This window comes from Hyaena hyaena, unplaced genomic scaffold, assembly GCF_003009895.1.
Source record: "Hyaena hyaena isolate Hyena2069 unplaced genomic scaffold, ASM300989v1 scaffold_41, whole genome shotgun sequence".
Taxonomy (NCBI): Eukaryota; Metazoa; Chordata; class Mammalia; order Carnivora; family Hyaenidae; genus Hyaena; species Hyaena hyaena.
The window spans coordinates 1,735,418-1,750,254 of record NW_024080673.1 but is presented as its reverse complement, the minus strand read 5'-3'; the positions used below and the strand labels follow the sequence as shown (position 1 = coordinate 1,750,254).

At 43.0% G+C, this 14,837-nt stretch overlaps 1 protein-coding gene across 2 annotated transcripts in view; it reads left to right on the top strand.

Annotated features, from left to right (window-relative positions):
• Positions 1-14,837, top strand: part of ACMSD (aminocarboxymuconate semialdehyde decarboxylase) — a 57,387-nt gene that overhangs the window by 7,351 nt on the left and 35,199 nt on the right. The window contains exons 2-4 of one of the 2 annotated variants that reach the window (XM_039229957.1): positions 37-81; positions 9,380-9,476; positions 13,611-13,660. In XM_039229957.1, coding sequence (XP_039085888.1) covers positions 37-81; positions 9,380-9,476; positions 13,611-13,660 — 192 coding nt within the window. Of the gene's footprint in view, positions 1-36; positions 82-9,342; positions 9,477-13,610; positions 13,661-14,837 lie in introns of those variants that run through there. The other variant, XM_039229958.1, reaches the window with a different exon arrangement.

Sequence of the window (14,837 nt, the reverse complement as noted above, 5' to 3'; positions counted from 1 at the left end):
TTGTTCCTCCAGCCTAATTGTGCTTCTCCTCCACAGAGATTCGGCTATGGAGGCTGGGTGCAGCTCCAACATCACAGCAAGGTGAGTTTCTCCCAAAGTGTGTATATACTTTGGACCAGGGACATCCTGAGCCTGAGATGTTCTTGCAGAAAGGCCTCCATGGAGCTCAACTCAGGTCCTCTTGTTGACTTTGTAGTAGGCAAGGGAGCAGCACCGAGTTCCTCAAAATTACTAGGAAAAATGAGGGTGACTTCAAAAAGCAGCATTTAGGAAGTTAAAATTGCAACTTGAGAAGCCATTAAGAAATCTTTTTTTTCTTTTTTTCCTGCCCTAGAATCAATTTTAGCATTTATTGCTCTGCCTCAAGGAAGTGACCTGGGCTCCTTCCACAGGTTATTACAGTATATTAAAGTCAACCAAATAAACAGCATAGTTTAGGTTTGAGCACAAGCTGGAGAAATTAAACACTGGAGACAAGGAGGAGAAAAAGCCATCACTATTAAGAGTTGAGTTTGATAAGAGGAAAAGCAAGAGGAGGAAGGGCTGGGGCAAAGCATTCTGCAAATAACGAGGCCTAAGAGTGAGCTGAAGTCTAGCACTGCACAGAGGCCAGGTCTGACTTCACTTTCAGAGGCATCTTCTGCTCTGGAGGAGTTCAGAGGGAACATTCCTGAGCTTCCCATTGGACACAGACAGGCCCTGGGGGACAGGCCCTGGAGGACTTGTGGTCTGGGGAGGCACAGTTACCATGCGCAGGGGTAACTTGGGAGAAATGCAGATTTGGGGGTCTCAGCCCAGATCTACCAACTCAGGGACTCTGAGGGTCAGGACAGCAATCTGTGTTTTGACAGGTCTTGGTTGATTCTGATGCTTACTCAAGTTTGAGAACCACTGGCTCAGACATTCATTCACTTACTCAGTGATTTATATCAACACCTATTTTGTGGTAGGCCCACCAGTCTAGACACCAGAAATATGATGGTGAGCCAGTCTGAGATACTTGCTGCCCTCATGGTGCTCAAATTCTAGGGGTCAAGATCTGATCACTAGAGAGAATGGAATGAAAAACAGTGTTGTGGTTGGGAGTGAGTGAGGAAGATTCACTAGGCTGGCTGCTCAGGGAGCCAGCTAAGACTTAGATGACGGGAAGGAAAAGGCTGGGCAAGTGTCCCTGGATGAGGAATAGCAGTTGCAAAGCCCACCAACTGAGAAAGAGTTTTGTTCGAGGAACAGAAAGGAAGGGAATGTGGCTGAAATGTAGTGAAAGAAGGAGACGATAGAAGATGAGACTGGTGAGGTAGGCAGGGGCCAGATCATGGAGGGAGGCTGGGGATGTGCTACAGAGTCCAGATTTATTCTCAACACAACACAACTTCTCTGAGGGTCTTAATGGCTTAAAAAGACAATCTTGACTGCTCTGTGGAAAGTGAACAGAGACCAGTAGAGTTTAGGGAGCCAAGGTGGTGTGAAGAAGCTAGAGAGGTGGGCAGAAGCCTCATCAGATGGGGCCTCGAAGGACAGGTTTAGGTCTTTGTACTTGATCCTGAAGGCAGTGGAGAACAAAGAGTTTTGAACACCAGAATCTCTGGAGCAACTCGTTTTCACCTTCATTAAAGAATGCCCACTAAGTGCTGGTTTAGACACTGTGCTACACTTCTCCCATTAAAAGTGCTAGTCCTAGTCCAGGAGCTGATGATCTCAGCTAACCTTAAATCTCCCTAAGGAAGAGAAGAGTCTGAGTGGAGCTGATCACAAGGCTACTGGGAAGCCCCAAGTGCAGGACTGGACAGTCTGTGATGGATGTTGAAGTCCAGTTTGTAACCTTGGTGCTGCATTTGAATGACTTTCATTTCATTTTGTTTTCATGTCAAGAGATTGCATAAACAGTAAATCTCCTAAAGAGAACAGGAATTAAAACATTTCATATCTACTACCTACATATTTCCGGCAAAACTGGATACAATTAAATAGAACAAAACAGGGACACTCTTCCCTCTCTCTCAAAAACAAGTCAAAACACAACAGAACTGGATCCGTATTTATCATAATTATAGTGGTCAGGGATTACAGTCACTGGAAAAACACCATGCAAATGTATATAAATACGGAAGTTAGGCTAAGCAATGAGAAAATCCAGAATTTGGGGGTAGAAATTTCTCTTTGTTCTACTACATTTCTTTGAACAAATATTTTGTAGCCTCCATGACTGATTTACCTCGGAGACTCTTATCCTCTGAAAAATCTTTCCAAAGCATTTCTCTGGTCTTCCCCATGTATTTCTCTTCTTAGCCTTTGGTTTTTCATTGTTCTTAGAATGAATTAAGCTTTGTTCAGAACTAAAACACACAATTTGTATTTATAAAAGTATAGGTAGCAAGCCATTTTGTATGGTCTCCTTTAAGAGCTGTGGGTAGGGGGAGAACACCTGTGGGCATTTCAGAGGGTAGACACAGGGTCCTTTACAAATCCATGGGTGAGAAGCATCGAGAAACATCCACTGAGTGCTCTTCAGGCCCTTGGGAATACAAATACAGACCTATGTGTGCATGTGCACATAAACATATGCATGTGTATGCCTCCATACACACATACACATGATTTCTATCTGTTTAGCATTTTCACACATTCTATTCTACATGATCTCATCAGGTTCCTGCTCTCAAAATTATTTCCCTTATAAAGAAAAACCTGGAGCACCTGGGTGGCTAAGTCAGTTGAGGGTCTGACTTTGGCTCAGGTCATGACCTTGAAGTTCTTGAGTTTGAACCCAACATTGGGCTCTGCTGTCAGCACAGAACCTGCTTTGGGTCCTGTCCCCCTCTCTCTCTGCCCCTCCCCTGCTCATGCTCTATCTCAAAAATAAATAAACATGAAAAAGAAAGAAAGAAAGAAAGAAAGAAAGAAAGAAAGAAAGAAAGAAAGAAAGAAAGAACGAACGAACCTACCCAGTTTTTCATCTGTGTCCCAAGCACAGGACCTTCCATCCCCATAGAGTTGATGCATTCATCCTCCCTTTGTGGATGTGTTCTCCATCCTGGAAGCTCCCAGAACCCCATGCTATTGGGATTTTATGGAGGCTTTCTAATGTAGGCATGTTCAATTATTAACTCTATTTCTAGAAGTGGTGGGAGGACTGGAAATTCTAAGCTTCTCATTATGGCTTGGTCTTTCTGATGACTAGCCCCCATCCAGAAGCCATCCAGAAGTCTACTCAGAGTCACGTCAATAGAACAAAAGATGCTCCTAGTGCTCTACCACTTAGGAATTTACAAGGGTTTTAGCAGCGTATGTCAGGGGTCCAAAGACCAAATACTAAATTAAGAGATGCTCCTAGGGTTCTTATCACTTAAGACATTACAAAAGTTTCAGGAGCTTTGTGCCAGGAACTAGGGGCAGAGACCAATAAATATTTTTTCTATTATCTCTCATTTCATCACTGGGGAGCCAGGAAGCCACTCAAGTGGATAAAGAACACACAGACTGCAATAATTTTGTGCTAACTGAGCAAAAGAAACAAAAATAGTACGGGACTTTAGGAGAGGTGGAAAGCCCAAGACAAGGGGCAATTTTCATGAAATCAAAGAATTGTACAACCATAGGACTAGTGATCATCTAGTCAGTGTTTGAAAATATGGGCTGCAACACAATAGTGAGTCATGATATCAACGCAGTGGGTTAGAGAAGCTTAAAAATAAAATAGACTACAAAAGAGAATAGCAGAATGCATTCATTGTAAGAGTAAATATTGTTTCATGAAACTTTTGTCTCAGTTTGTATCTATATAAATAGATATATTTGGGTGTAATAGGTCACAATGGAAAATACATTTCTTAATGTAGGATCATGGCCAAAACTGATTAGAGCCATTAATCAAATATGACCAGCTCAGAAGCTTGTGTGGTGCAGAGGGATAGCCTGATGGCATTGGGGTTAAGGGGAGAATGGGAATCTGGTGGTGAAACACTGAATCTGAAAGCACATTTCTAGGGGAGTCTGAATGGCTCAGTCAGTTGAGCATCCAACTTTAGCTCTTGTCATGATCTCGAGGTTCTCACAGGTCATATGTTCAAGCCCTATGTTGGGTTCTGTGCTGACAGCTCAGCCTGCTTCAGATTCTCTGAGTGTGTCCTTCTCTCTGCCCCTCCCTAGCTTGTGCTCTCTTCCTCTGTCTCAAGATTAAAAAAATAAACTTTAAAAAAAAAGAAAACACACTTTTAATGATACATGCAATACCAGTCATTGGAAATACCAGCCATATTTGAACTTATTTGTGGATAGTATTAGAATTAGGATGTGAAGAGCACCTGGGTGGCTCTATCAGTTAAGCATCTGACTTTGGCTCAGGTCATGATCTCGAGGTTCTTGAGTTTGAGCCCCACATTGGGCTCTGTGCTGACAGCCTGGTCTCTCTCTGCCCCTTCCTCACTCACTCTCTCTCTCAAAAATTTAAAAAAAAAATTTTTTTTAATTAAAAAAAAGAATTAGAATGTGAAAACCAGAAGTGTCACAGATTAGGGTCTCTGGAAATCAGACTCTGAGGCAGAAATTAGCATGCAGGAGGTTTATCAGGAAATGTCGGACAATGGACACCAGTGGTGGGGTGGGGGTGGTGGTGAAGAGGATGAAGCAGGATAGAACAGAAGGCAATGTTGAGCTGTGATGTTTCAGTGGAGCCTCAGCCAACCCTACAACGAGCTCTGAAGCTAACCTTCAGAATTGTCCCAAGTTGGGGGTGCAGGAGGACAAAAGAGAGGGGCCTTTATACCTCTGTGTCAATCAGTCATTGGAAGTGGGCTGCCCTGGAAATGAAGGAGGACCTGGAGGGAGGGAGGTGACTCTTTTCAGCTGAGGCAATCTTCCTATCTCCCCATAGGGGCTGATAGCCCAGAGCTGTTGGCAACACTCCCAGAAGCTGGGAGAAAAGTTCTTTTATTCCTGCAGGAGGATGTGAGCAGCACATCACACCATCCTGGGAAGAGACCTTAGACATCACTTACTCTAAACCCTTATTTTATAGTTAGAGTCTGAGGTTCTGGGAGGTTAAGTGTTTACACATAGGATCCTGGTCTCCTGACTCCTGCAATACCATGATTTCTATTATGACATTGTGCTCTAGCTTTAAAAATATTAGAGGTATATTTGAAATGGTTTTTCCTGGTGGCGGTTGTTGGTTGGGGAACTCTTTAAAAAAAAGAAAGAAAGAAAATTTGTTTTCTTTTGACAGTTTAGAAAAATGAAATTTTTTGTGGGGGGGGAGGAAGGGAGGAAATGAATAAATTAGAGCAGCTGACTTGGTTATTAGTTTAGTTTAAGATCTTGGTTGATACTGATGTTAATGTTAAAAACATAACCCAAGAGACTCCTCTGTCCCACCCCCAGCACCAAGTGCTGCCTTCTGAGGCACATTTGCAGCTCTGAAAGGATACTAGGTCACCAAATGTAAAGTGAGAGGGATCAGGAATTGATTCTTTACAAGGGCTGTCAGGTCTCAAAATTCTGGCTGAAGAAACAATGAGAATTAGGAGCCTACTATGACACACCACTGCTTCTCTGTGGTACTTTACAGTCGGAAAGCGTTCTATTGACAGATGCTGTCATTCATTAGCCCCACCATGGATCCAACAGTAAGAAAGTGGAGGAGAAGTTTAGTAAGTCTGATTCTCCTGCCATGCAATGAGTACAATCCCCTCAAAAGATCAGAATGTTTAGGAAATGATAGTAACTAACCTTTGCCTACTAGATAGACACAAATTACCAATGTCAGTGTGGTGGTGTGGAAAATGGTTCCATAAACTTGGGTCTTATCCCCACTCTAAACCAACTCAGTGTATGATAAGTCCTTGCATCTATAAGACACAAGTGTTGAACTAAATGACTCATTTCTGCTTTAATGTGCTCTGCTTTGTCTGTAACCAAAACTTACTCATGCATCTCCCAGAGAAACCCAGTTTCTTCCCCTGCCATTGATAATATACAGTAAAATTTCATCCAAAATAATTGAGCATGTGTTCTGACCTGGTGCTAAGTTCTTTACAAACATTCTATTATTGGGACACTTGGGTGGCTCAGTTGGTTAAGGCTCAGGTCGTGATCTCACAGTTCATAAGTTCAAGGCCTGCACTGGGCTCTCTGCTGTCAGCCCAGAACCCACTTCAGATCCTCTGTCTCCCTCTCTCTTTGCCCTTAACCAACACACAATAAAAAAATAAACATCAAAAAAATTTTTTAAACATTCTATTATTGAATCTTCTGTTTCACTCAGTGTTCTCAGCTGCAAACCACAGAACCCACTCTAGCTTGTTTAAGTGGAAAGACCTCCTGGGAGGACACAAGGGCGATCCCAGAGGGTGTGCTAACATGCACAATGTCCAATCATACGGGGGGGGGAGGGGCGGGGGGGGGAGGAGGCTGCCCCAACAAAGATGCAAATGCTGCCTCTTCTGGCCACAGACAGGAAGCTCACACTCATGCTGATTCTGCTGAGACTAGAGACCAAAGTGCTGCCATTTCTGCTCTTGCCATGGCTGATACCTCAGATAGCATCCATGCCAGAAGGTAGCTTTTGCATGCATGTTAGTACCCTTGCTACAAGGAAGGCTGGGAAAGTGAAGCCTAGAATCTCCCTCATAAACTTTCTTCACACACAAAAGTGTTCCAAGGATGCTGGGTGGCCATAAGCATGACAAATATAAGTGTCTACATTTTGCAGATAGAAAAAGTGAGTCTTTGGCCCAGAAATCCCCTAACTTGGCCAATTCCACTGCTAGTAAGTATTTTCATGAGATTTAAACCCAGGTCTGTCAGAATGCATGCTCTTCTAGCACTCTGCTATTCTGGTTACTTTATGGTGTTTAAGCTTTCCTATTTAGGATTTTAGAAAAAGCCTCTAATTTGCCAAATAAAAGTTTATTTTTTGATTTTTTTTCTTTTACCATCATTCCTCTCCCCTCCCTTCTTCACCAAATGGAAAGACATGTGTTCCTATATTCTATTTGTGCAATCAGTATCATTCAAGATTCTTTGTGGCAAACAACAAAACCCAACAATGGTTAGTTTAAGCATAAAAGAAACTTGTTGCAAGTATTTTAAGCCCCTCAAGAATTGCATATGCCTGAGAGAAGGACAAATACCATATGTTTGCACGTATAGGAGGATTAGGAGGAACCTGACGGAGTAACAAGGGGGAGAAGAAGGGGGGAAATGGTAGGGGAAAGGGAGAGAAGCAAACCATGAGAGACTCTTGAATGATGACAAAAACTGAGGACTGATGGATGTGAGGGGGAGAGGGGATGGGCATGGAGGAGGGCAATTGTGGGGATGAGCACTGAGTGTTATGTGGAAACTAATTAACAATAAACTATTAGAAAAAAAAAAAGAATTGCATATGCCTGGGGAACCACACTCATAAGATGTGCAGGTGATTGAAGCCATAGCCAATACCACACCACAGGACTAGCCTGGCGAGGGCTGCTGGCTCCCAGCTGGACACTGGACACTGCCAATGGTACCAGTGCCAACGGACACAGCATGTCACCACTGCTGGCACCACTGGCAGAATAAATTCACTGATCCTGTCTTTTTGCATCACTTGCTCTTGATTAAAACCCAAGCATTGACAGGTCAAGCTTGGGGCACGGAGAGCAAGTATCGTAGCTTTGGGGCTTTATCAAAGGCAGCCTGGGACCTGCCTCCACCAAGATTCTCAGAGGAGATTCCCCAATCTGGGAAGGTTGTTCAGGTGCTGCCAATGTCAGCAAGGGGTGGGAACTGAAATCAATTTTGATGTCCAGAGACTCAACTCTGCCAAGGTATAGACATCTATCTCAGTTAAGTCACTTGCTCAATGACCGTTCCCACAGCCATCAGAAATGAAAACAAAGGGGCACCTGGTTGGCTCAGTCAGTTAAATGTCTGACTTCAGCTCAGGTCATGATCTCATGGTTCATGGATTTGAGCCCCACATTAGGCTCTGTGCTGACAGCTAGCTCAGAGCCTGCAGCCTATTTCAGATTCTGTGTGTTTCTCTCTCTCTGTCCCTCCGATGCTCACACTCTGTCCCTCTCTCTCTCTCAAAAATAAGTAAACATTAAAAATTTTAAAAAAAGAAATGAAAACATGGATGTGAGGTCTTACTTACGCATGCCAGATATGAATGAGCTGCCAGTAAAAAGTAGTTGGCTTTCTCCAGGGAGGAGGCAGGGAAGGTCTTATCCATGGAATAGAAGAGTGGAGAAGGAAGCTGTGGCAAAACTTGTATGCAACTCATGATCAAGCCAAGACCAAGATCATGCCAAGATCAAGGAGGGCAGAGGACTCCACCAAGCAGAGCATAAGGCCTTTGATCACCACATGCCCACTAGGTGATATCATATAGGGCCCAAAGGCAAGCCCGAGGCCCTGAAGCAGCACAGAGGTGGTGTAACCTCAAAGCAGGGGAATATCAGGAGATAGCCTAGTCTCTAACTAGCCATACATCATTAATAGCAAATACTCAAAATAACTAACACTTAACATGTGACAGATACTCCACTGAGTACCTTATATGGATTATCCATTCCATGCTTACAACATCCCTTTAAGGTAAGTACCATTATTATTCCTATTTTAAAGATAAGCAAACTGAGTCTCACAGATGGTTTTTACTTGCTCAAAGCTACAGAGTAAGTGGTAGAATGGCAATTTGTACCTGATCACTCTAATTTTAGAGGCCTGGATCAGACCTTTCCCTTTTTTTAGGCATCATTAAGTGGAAGTCCAATTTAGAGGACCCCCTGCACTGAGTATTAAACATAGTGTACACAGGTAGACATGATGCCTGGTGGAAGCCAGCAGCTCAGCACCAAATTTCATACATGCTACTAAAGTGATTCACTTCATTGCCCACCTCCTACTGCAGGTGTTGATATCAGTGAGCCCTGCTCTGTTAGATAAATCATTTACTGTCACTATCCATCTGTTGCTTCTCTATAAAACAAAACAGTTGGACTAGATGTCTATCTTAGAGGCCCTTTCCAAATCTAAAATGTTATGCATCTGGAGTTTTCCAGACACTGGCCCATCCTCTCAGGTCTTGTAGCCAGTAGTTCAGATCAGCAAGGTAACCAGGCATCCTCAGTATGCAGCCCCAAAAGGCTATGGCCATGAACTTGTTCTCTCTGTGCCCAGCCACAGACACTCACAGAACACACCTCTTTGATTCAAAGACAACATTAAGACATGAGGATGAAAAGCTGAGGCCTGTTAAATGAACAGACTTCTACTTCTTTGAGGATTAAGTAAAAACCCCTAAAAACATTAGGGGAGAACCATGTTCCAAAGCATACAAGGAAGAATAAGCAAGCTTAGGTCACCTTTTGCTGATGTGAGTTTTCGGTCCTAGGGAGAAGCAAAGATGCTGAAAGATGGGAAGGTCTTCAGAGTGGTCCAAGAGAACTGCTGGGATCCAGAGGTTCGTATTAGAGAAATGGACCAAACAGGTACTTAAAACAAGAAATGCTACCAATGTTTGCATCTGATGTAAAAGGAATGTCTGTCTCTAAAACCCATTGACCACCACTTTGTGTGATTTATGTGATAACAGCTTCTGATTGCCTTTTCTCCATGAGCCAGCCTATTACAGCTTTGTTGGAGTAGGTATGGGACCTTCCACTTACAATGTTTTTAGAGTGTGGATTTAAAATTTTTTTAATTAGATATACCCTGTTTTAAAGTAGAATGCTATATCATCAAAAAGGTAAAAGTGTTATTTTATTATTTTAAATTGTTTAAGTTCAAATGTCTTTACTTACTATAAAGTCAACTAAAACAGTAAAAATTAGAATGTACAGATTAAGGACGCCAATTGCTTGCTTAGTCAGATTCAGGATCCATTTTCTTTCTATAGTTTATCTCAGTATACAGTACACAGAACATCCTCACTGATATGTAAGGGCGGAAAGGGTAAGAGTTTAAAAGAAAGTTAATTGTATAGTCTCAGAATACTTTACAATGAAACTAATCCAGAACTCCAAAAGAGAAGAATTAGGAAATTCTTATTTCAAAGCTGAATCACTAACAATTTCTAAGAACTGCTTGATTTTCCTTTTCTCATGTTTAAAAAGCAAATAAGTCCCCCAAATTTAAAAGAATTTCAGGGCCACCTGGGTGGCTCAGTCAGTTAAGCATCCAGCTCTTGATTTTGGCTCAGGTCCTGGTCTCACAGTTAGTGAGATCAGGCTCCATGTCAGGCTCTACGCTGACAGCATGGAGCTTGCTTGGCACTCTCTTCCCTCCCTTTCTTTCTGACCCTCCCACACTCTCTTTCTCTGTCTCAAAATAAATAAACTTAAAAAAAAAAGAATTTCAAAGACTATCTAAGAAAGGTATGATGGCCATGTTGTGCTTTCACTTATTACTACCCGGTTGACTGAGCCACCTGAGGAACTATGCTTCAAGAAGCTGCACTTAGCCTTCTGGACATGTGAGAGCCGTGTCTCTAGGCTGTGACGGGGAACTCACCACCATAACATTATCAGGCCTAAATTTTGTCATTGGTGGTCTAGATTTAAACCAGAAAACAAAAAAATATATATACACAAATAAAAGAGCAGCTTAGAACTATCACTTTCTTTATCAAAGACAAATTTATAAGAACTTCAAATATATACAGAGAGAGCAGAAGAAGTTTTATCCAAAATCTGCAGAAAATGAGTAACCTGCCAACCGCAAATGAGGAGGTAGTCTCTAGCATGTTTGATTTTGGTTTGATTTGGTGCAGGATGGGGGTTCCTGGGTCGCTCAATATGTTCAGTGTCCAACTTCGGCTCAGGTCATGGTCTCATGGCTCATGGGTTCGGGCCCCACATCTGGCTCTGTGCTGACAGCTCAGAGTCTACAGCCTGCTTCGTATTCTGAGTCTCATTCTGTCCCTCCCCTGCTCGTTCTTTCTTTCTCTTTCTCTCTCCCTCTCTCTCTCCCAAGAATAAATAAACATTAAAAAAAATTTTTTTTTAAGAATTTGGTCTAGAATACTTTTGACCAGGTACTGCTTTACACATGTTTTTAAACAATTAAAAGTATATTTAGATGGCATTCAGGGGTGCTTGGGTGACTCAGTTGGTTAAGCATCCAACTGCTGGTTTTGGCTCAGGTCATGATGTCACAGGCTTGTGAGTTCGAACCCCACACTGGGCTCTAAGCTAGCAGTGCAGAGCCTGCTTGGAATTCTCTCTCTCTCTCTCTCTCTCTCTCTCTGTCCCGCCCCACATGCTCCCTCTTTCTCTCTCTCCCTCTCTCAAAATAAATAAAGTTAAAAAAAATTTTTTTAAATGACATTCAAATTGAACTTTGCAGAAAGTCTGAAGGACTTCTGTAGACCATTCCACAGAACACAAGAGTACATTCCCCTATTCTAGAAGTATATGGGGTGGAAGGGGAGCAAGACAGAAAAGGCTTCCCAGACCTAGAGCAAAGAGCAAGGTTTTGCTCTAAATGTGAAGCTTGAGGGGCACCTGGGTGGCTCGGTTGGTTAAGTGTCTGACTTCGGCTCAGGTCATGATCTCGCAGTCCATGAAGGAGGCTAAAAGCCCCAGAGAAGTCAGAGGGATGTGACCACATACCCGCTCACATTTAATCTTCCCTGAACATCCCACACAGTACCTTTGTTACTTAAGGGGTGCAAGGAGGTTAAGCAATTTGCTCAGGATCACACAGCTAGTAAATAGCAGAACTAGGATTGTATCTAGAGCTGTTTCTCTGATTCCACCACAGAAGCTTTGCCCAAACCTCTTTCAGGATAAGGATCGCCTGTGGCACTTGCTGAAATTCTTTTTCAGGCCCTATTCCACTGAATATTCCACTATTTCCCATTCCACTGAATCAGAATGTCCAAAGGAGAGCCTAGGCATTTGTTTCTATAACAACATCCCTCACCATTTTAATCAACAGGTAAATTTGGGGAACATCATGCTATGTCATAGGGTTAAAAACCCCTCTTTTAAAATGTATAAGCTCCAATTGGATTAGACTTGTTTTTTTCCCCCTTTCAGTTCCCAGAGACCGAAGAATACGTATCCAAACCAACCAACTCACAAATTGTGCAATTTACTATGCTAATATGAGATATATGCTATGTAATGGCCACTGGGGTGTAGAGATGGAGTAACATTGGACAGAAGCCTCATTCCACCACTTTTAAGCCATGTGACCTTACATCTAAACTACAAACTGCAGAAATGAAATAGAGCAATGTAAGCAAAAATACTCAGGGAAATTGTAAAGATGTTACAATTGAAAGGAGCTCATCTATTTTCTACTAATCAATGAACATAAACACTAATCTTGTGACAATGTTTTGACAGTGTTGTCTAATCAAACACTGTCAGCTCTAGTCCTCGCTACATAATGGTTTATTCTTTCATTCATCGGGTCTGCTCAACATGCCAGACACCTCTCTGGATGCTAGAGATATAGACAGGCTCATGTGGGTTATATCTTCAAGGTGAGGAAACCACAGAGTGAGCCACTAAACACAGTAGTAACAGACTGCATAGAAAAGGAAAGGAATGGAACAATGGGCTAGAGAGTGGCTGGAGTTAGGGAAGGTCTCTGAGGAGCTTACATTTCAATTAAGAACTAAGGGTGAAAAGGAGCTCATCCTATGATAAGCCAAAAGAAGAGCATTCCAGGCAGGTGGAACAACAGGGCAGGAAAGCACTCCAATGAACAGGCAGTTGGCCAACAAAGAGCAAGAGCAATGGGAGCCCTGGGAGAGCCTGTGTGGGGCCTCCTACACCGTGTTCAAATCTAGATTTTACCCTAAGTGTGATGAAAAGTCCTTGGAAGTTTTAGGCAAGGAAGTGACTTGATCTGGGTTTTAACCCTTACTCTGATTTTCAAGTGGAGAACAAACTGTAGGAGAACAAGAATGATGGTAGGAGACCAGTTTGGAGCTTCTGCAATGGACCACGTATGCTTGTGGCTTGGACCAGGTAGTAGCAGGAAATGGGAAAGATGGGCAATGAAAGGAATTGGAGAAGCACTAACAGGACTGGCTAGGGGTTGGATGTGGGTAAGGCAGAAAGAGGAACCAGCTCAGTTTGGCAGCATCTCTCCTAATAACCTCAGCTCCAGGAGCTTGACGACAAGAGATTTTAAAGGCATTCTGGTTGCTGGATTCTGGGGCCAAACCCAGAGACCCATGCTGGGCATTCCATTTCAGACAGTGGGACTCCAACCAGGAGGCTCACTTAGGAAATGAATTAAAGGGGAAGGTGGCTGAGAAAGTCTCTGTCATTCATGGCCTAAAATGAAAAGCTCTGAAAGAATTAATGGAGAAATGTCTTCCTTAAATAAAACTTCACAGGAAGGAGGGTAAAAATAGCCCTTGACAAATGGGGCAAATTAATTTTTTCTCGAATGATGTCCTTTTTGTCCAGCCTTCATCCGTCCCCCTAGACTTGGGACTGAGGGAGAAGGGAGGCCTGCGGCAGAAAGCCTGAAAGGAGGGAGACAGAGAGGAAGAGCAGGGGAGGGGAGACTGAGATGGAGACTTGCTGGGCCTGGGGAAAGGCAGGAGGAGTGCCTAGACTATTCTTCTCATGGTCTTTGCCTTTCTTTGTGTCTGTGTCTAGGGGTGACCGTGCAAGCTCTTTCCACAGTTCCTGTCATGTTTAGTTACTGGGTGAGTGTGAAACCTGAAACCATCTCCTTGGTGGGGAGAGGCTGAGTCAGTCTCACTAGAAGTAGACAGATGCCTCAAGTCTTGATATCACCCCACCACCACCAACTCTCCTCCTCTTTAGAGACCAGCAGGGACCCCGCCCCCCCCCCAGCTTCTCACACTGCAGCATCACCTCCCAGGCCTTCTCCCTAGTCATGTTCTTTCTCTAAACCTACACCATCCAGAACAGTAGTTAGGGGCCACGTGTCAAAATGTGACTCACATTACATTTCCACTGATCAGGGAAGTTGCAGACTCAATCTTAATCCCATCAGAACTTGCCTGTCTCATGATTCACTCCTGCAGTGTCTTGCTGAGTAATTGACAAGCCAGTTTATTCTGAGATGACAATGATTGGGGAGTGAGAGAGATAATAATGACCTCGTAGTTGCCTCTCGCAGGGAAATATGCAGTTCAAAATGGGATTCCTGCAGTTGGATGCTTTTCCCCAAGTGATTAAGTCTCAAATGCTGTGTTTCAGGCATAATCACAAGCCTGTTGAAGGTCATTTTTGTACACAGTTGGGGGTGCACTAAGTATCTACTCAACGAAGTAAATATTCATTTGTGTTGTGATTTAAGGAGCAATGGAAATAGCACCTGCTCCCAAATACTTCCCATACCTGTGCTCATAGTTCAGCATTAGTGTTTAGTCTTTATCTGTTCCTGTGATTAGACTCATTCTTTAAAATAAAAATGCCCTGTAGTATTCCATGAATACTACATGGCAATGAGAAACAATGAAATCTGGCCATGTGTAGCAACATGGATGGACCTTGAGGGTGTTATGCTGAGCGAAATAAGTCAGGCAGAGAAGGACAAATATCATATGTTTGCACGTATAGGAGGATTAGGAGGAACTTGACGGAGGAACAAGGGGGAGAAGGGCGGAAATGGTGGGGGAAAGGGAGAGAGGCAAACCATGAGAGACCCTTGAATGCTGACAAAAACTGAGGACTGATGGATGTTGGGGGGGGGGATGGGCATGGAGGAGGACACTTGTGGGGATGAGCACTGAGTGTTATGTGGAAACTAATTTGACAATAAACTATTTGTAAAAAAAAAAAAATGCCCTAAGATTTCAATATGCCCAAACTTAAAAGATTGCATGCCATTTTGACTGTGCAACTGGAATTTCA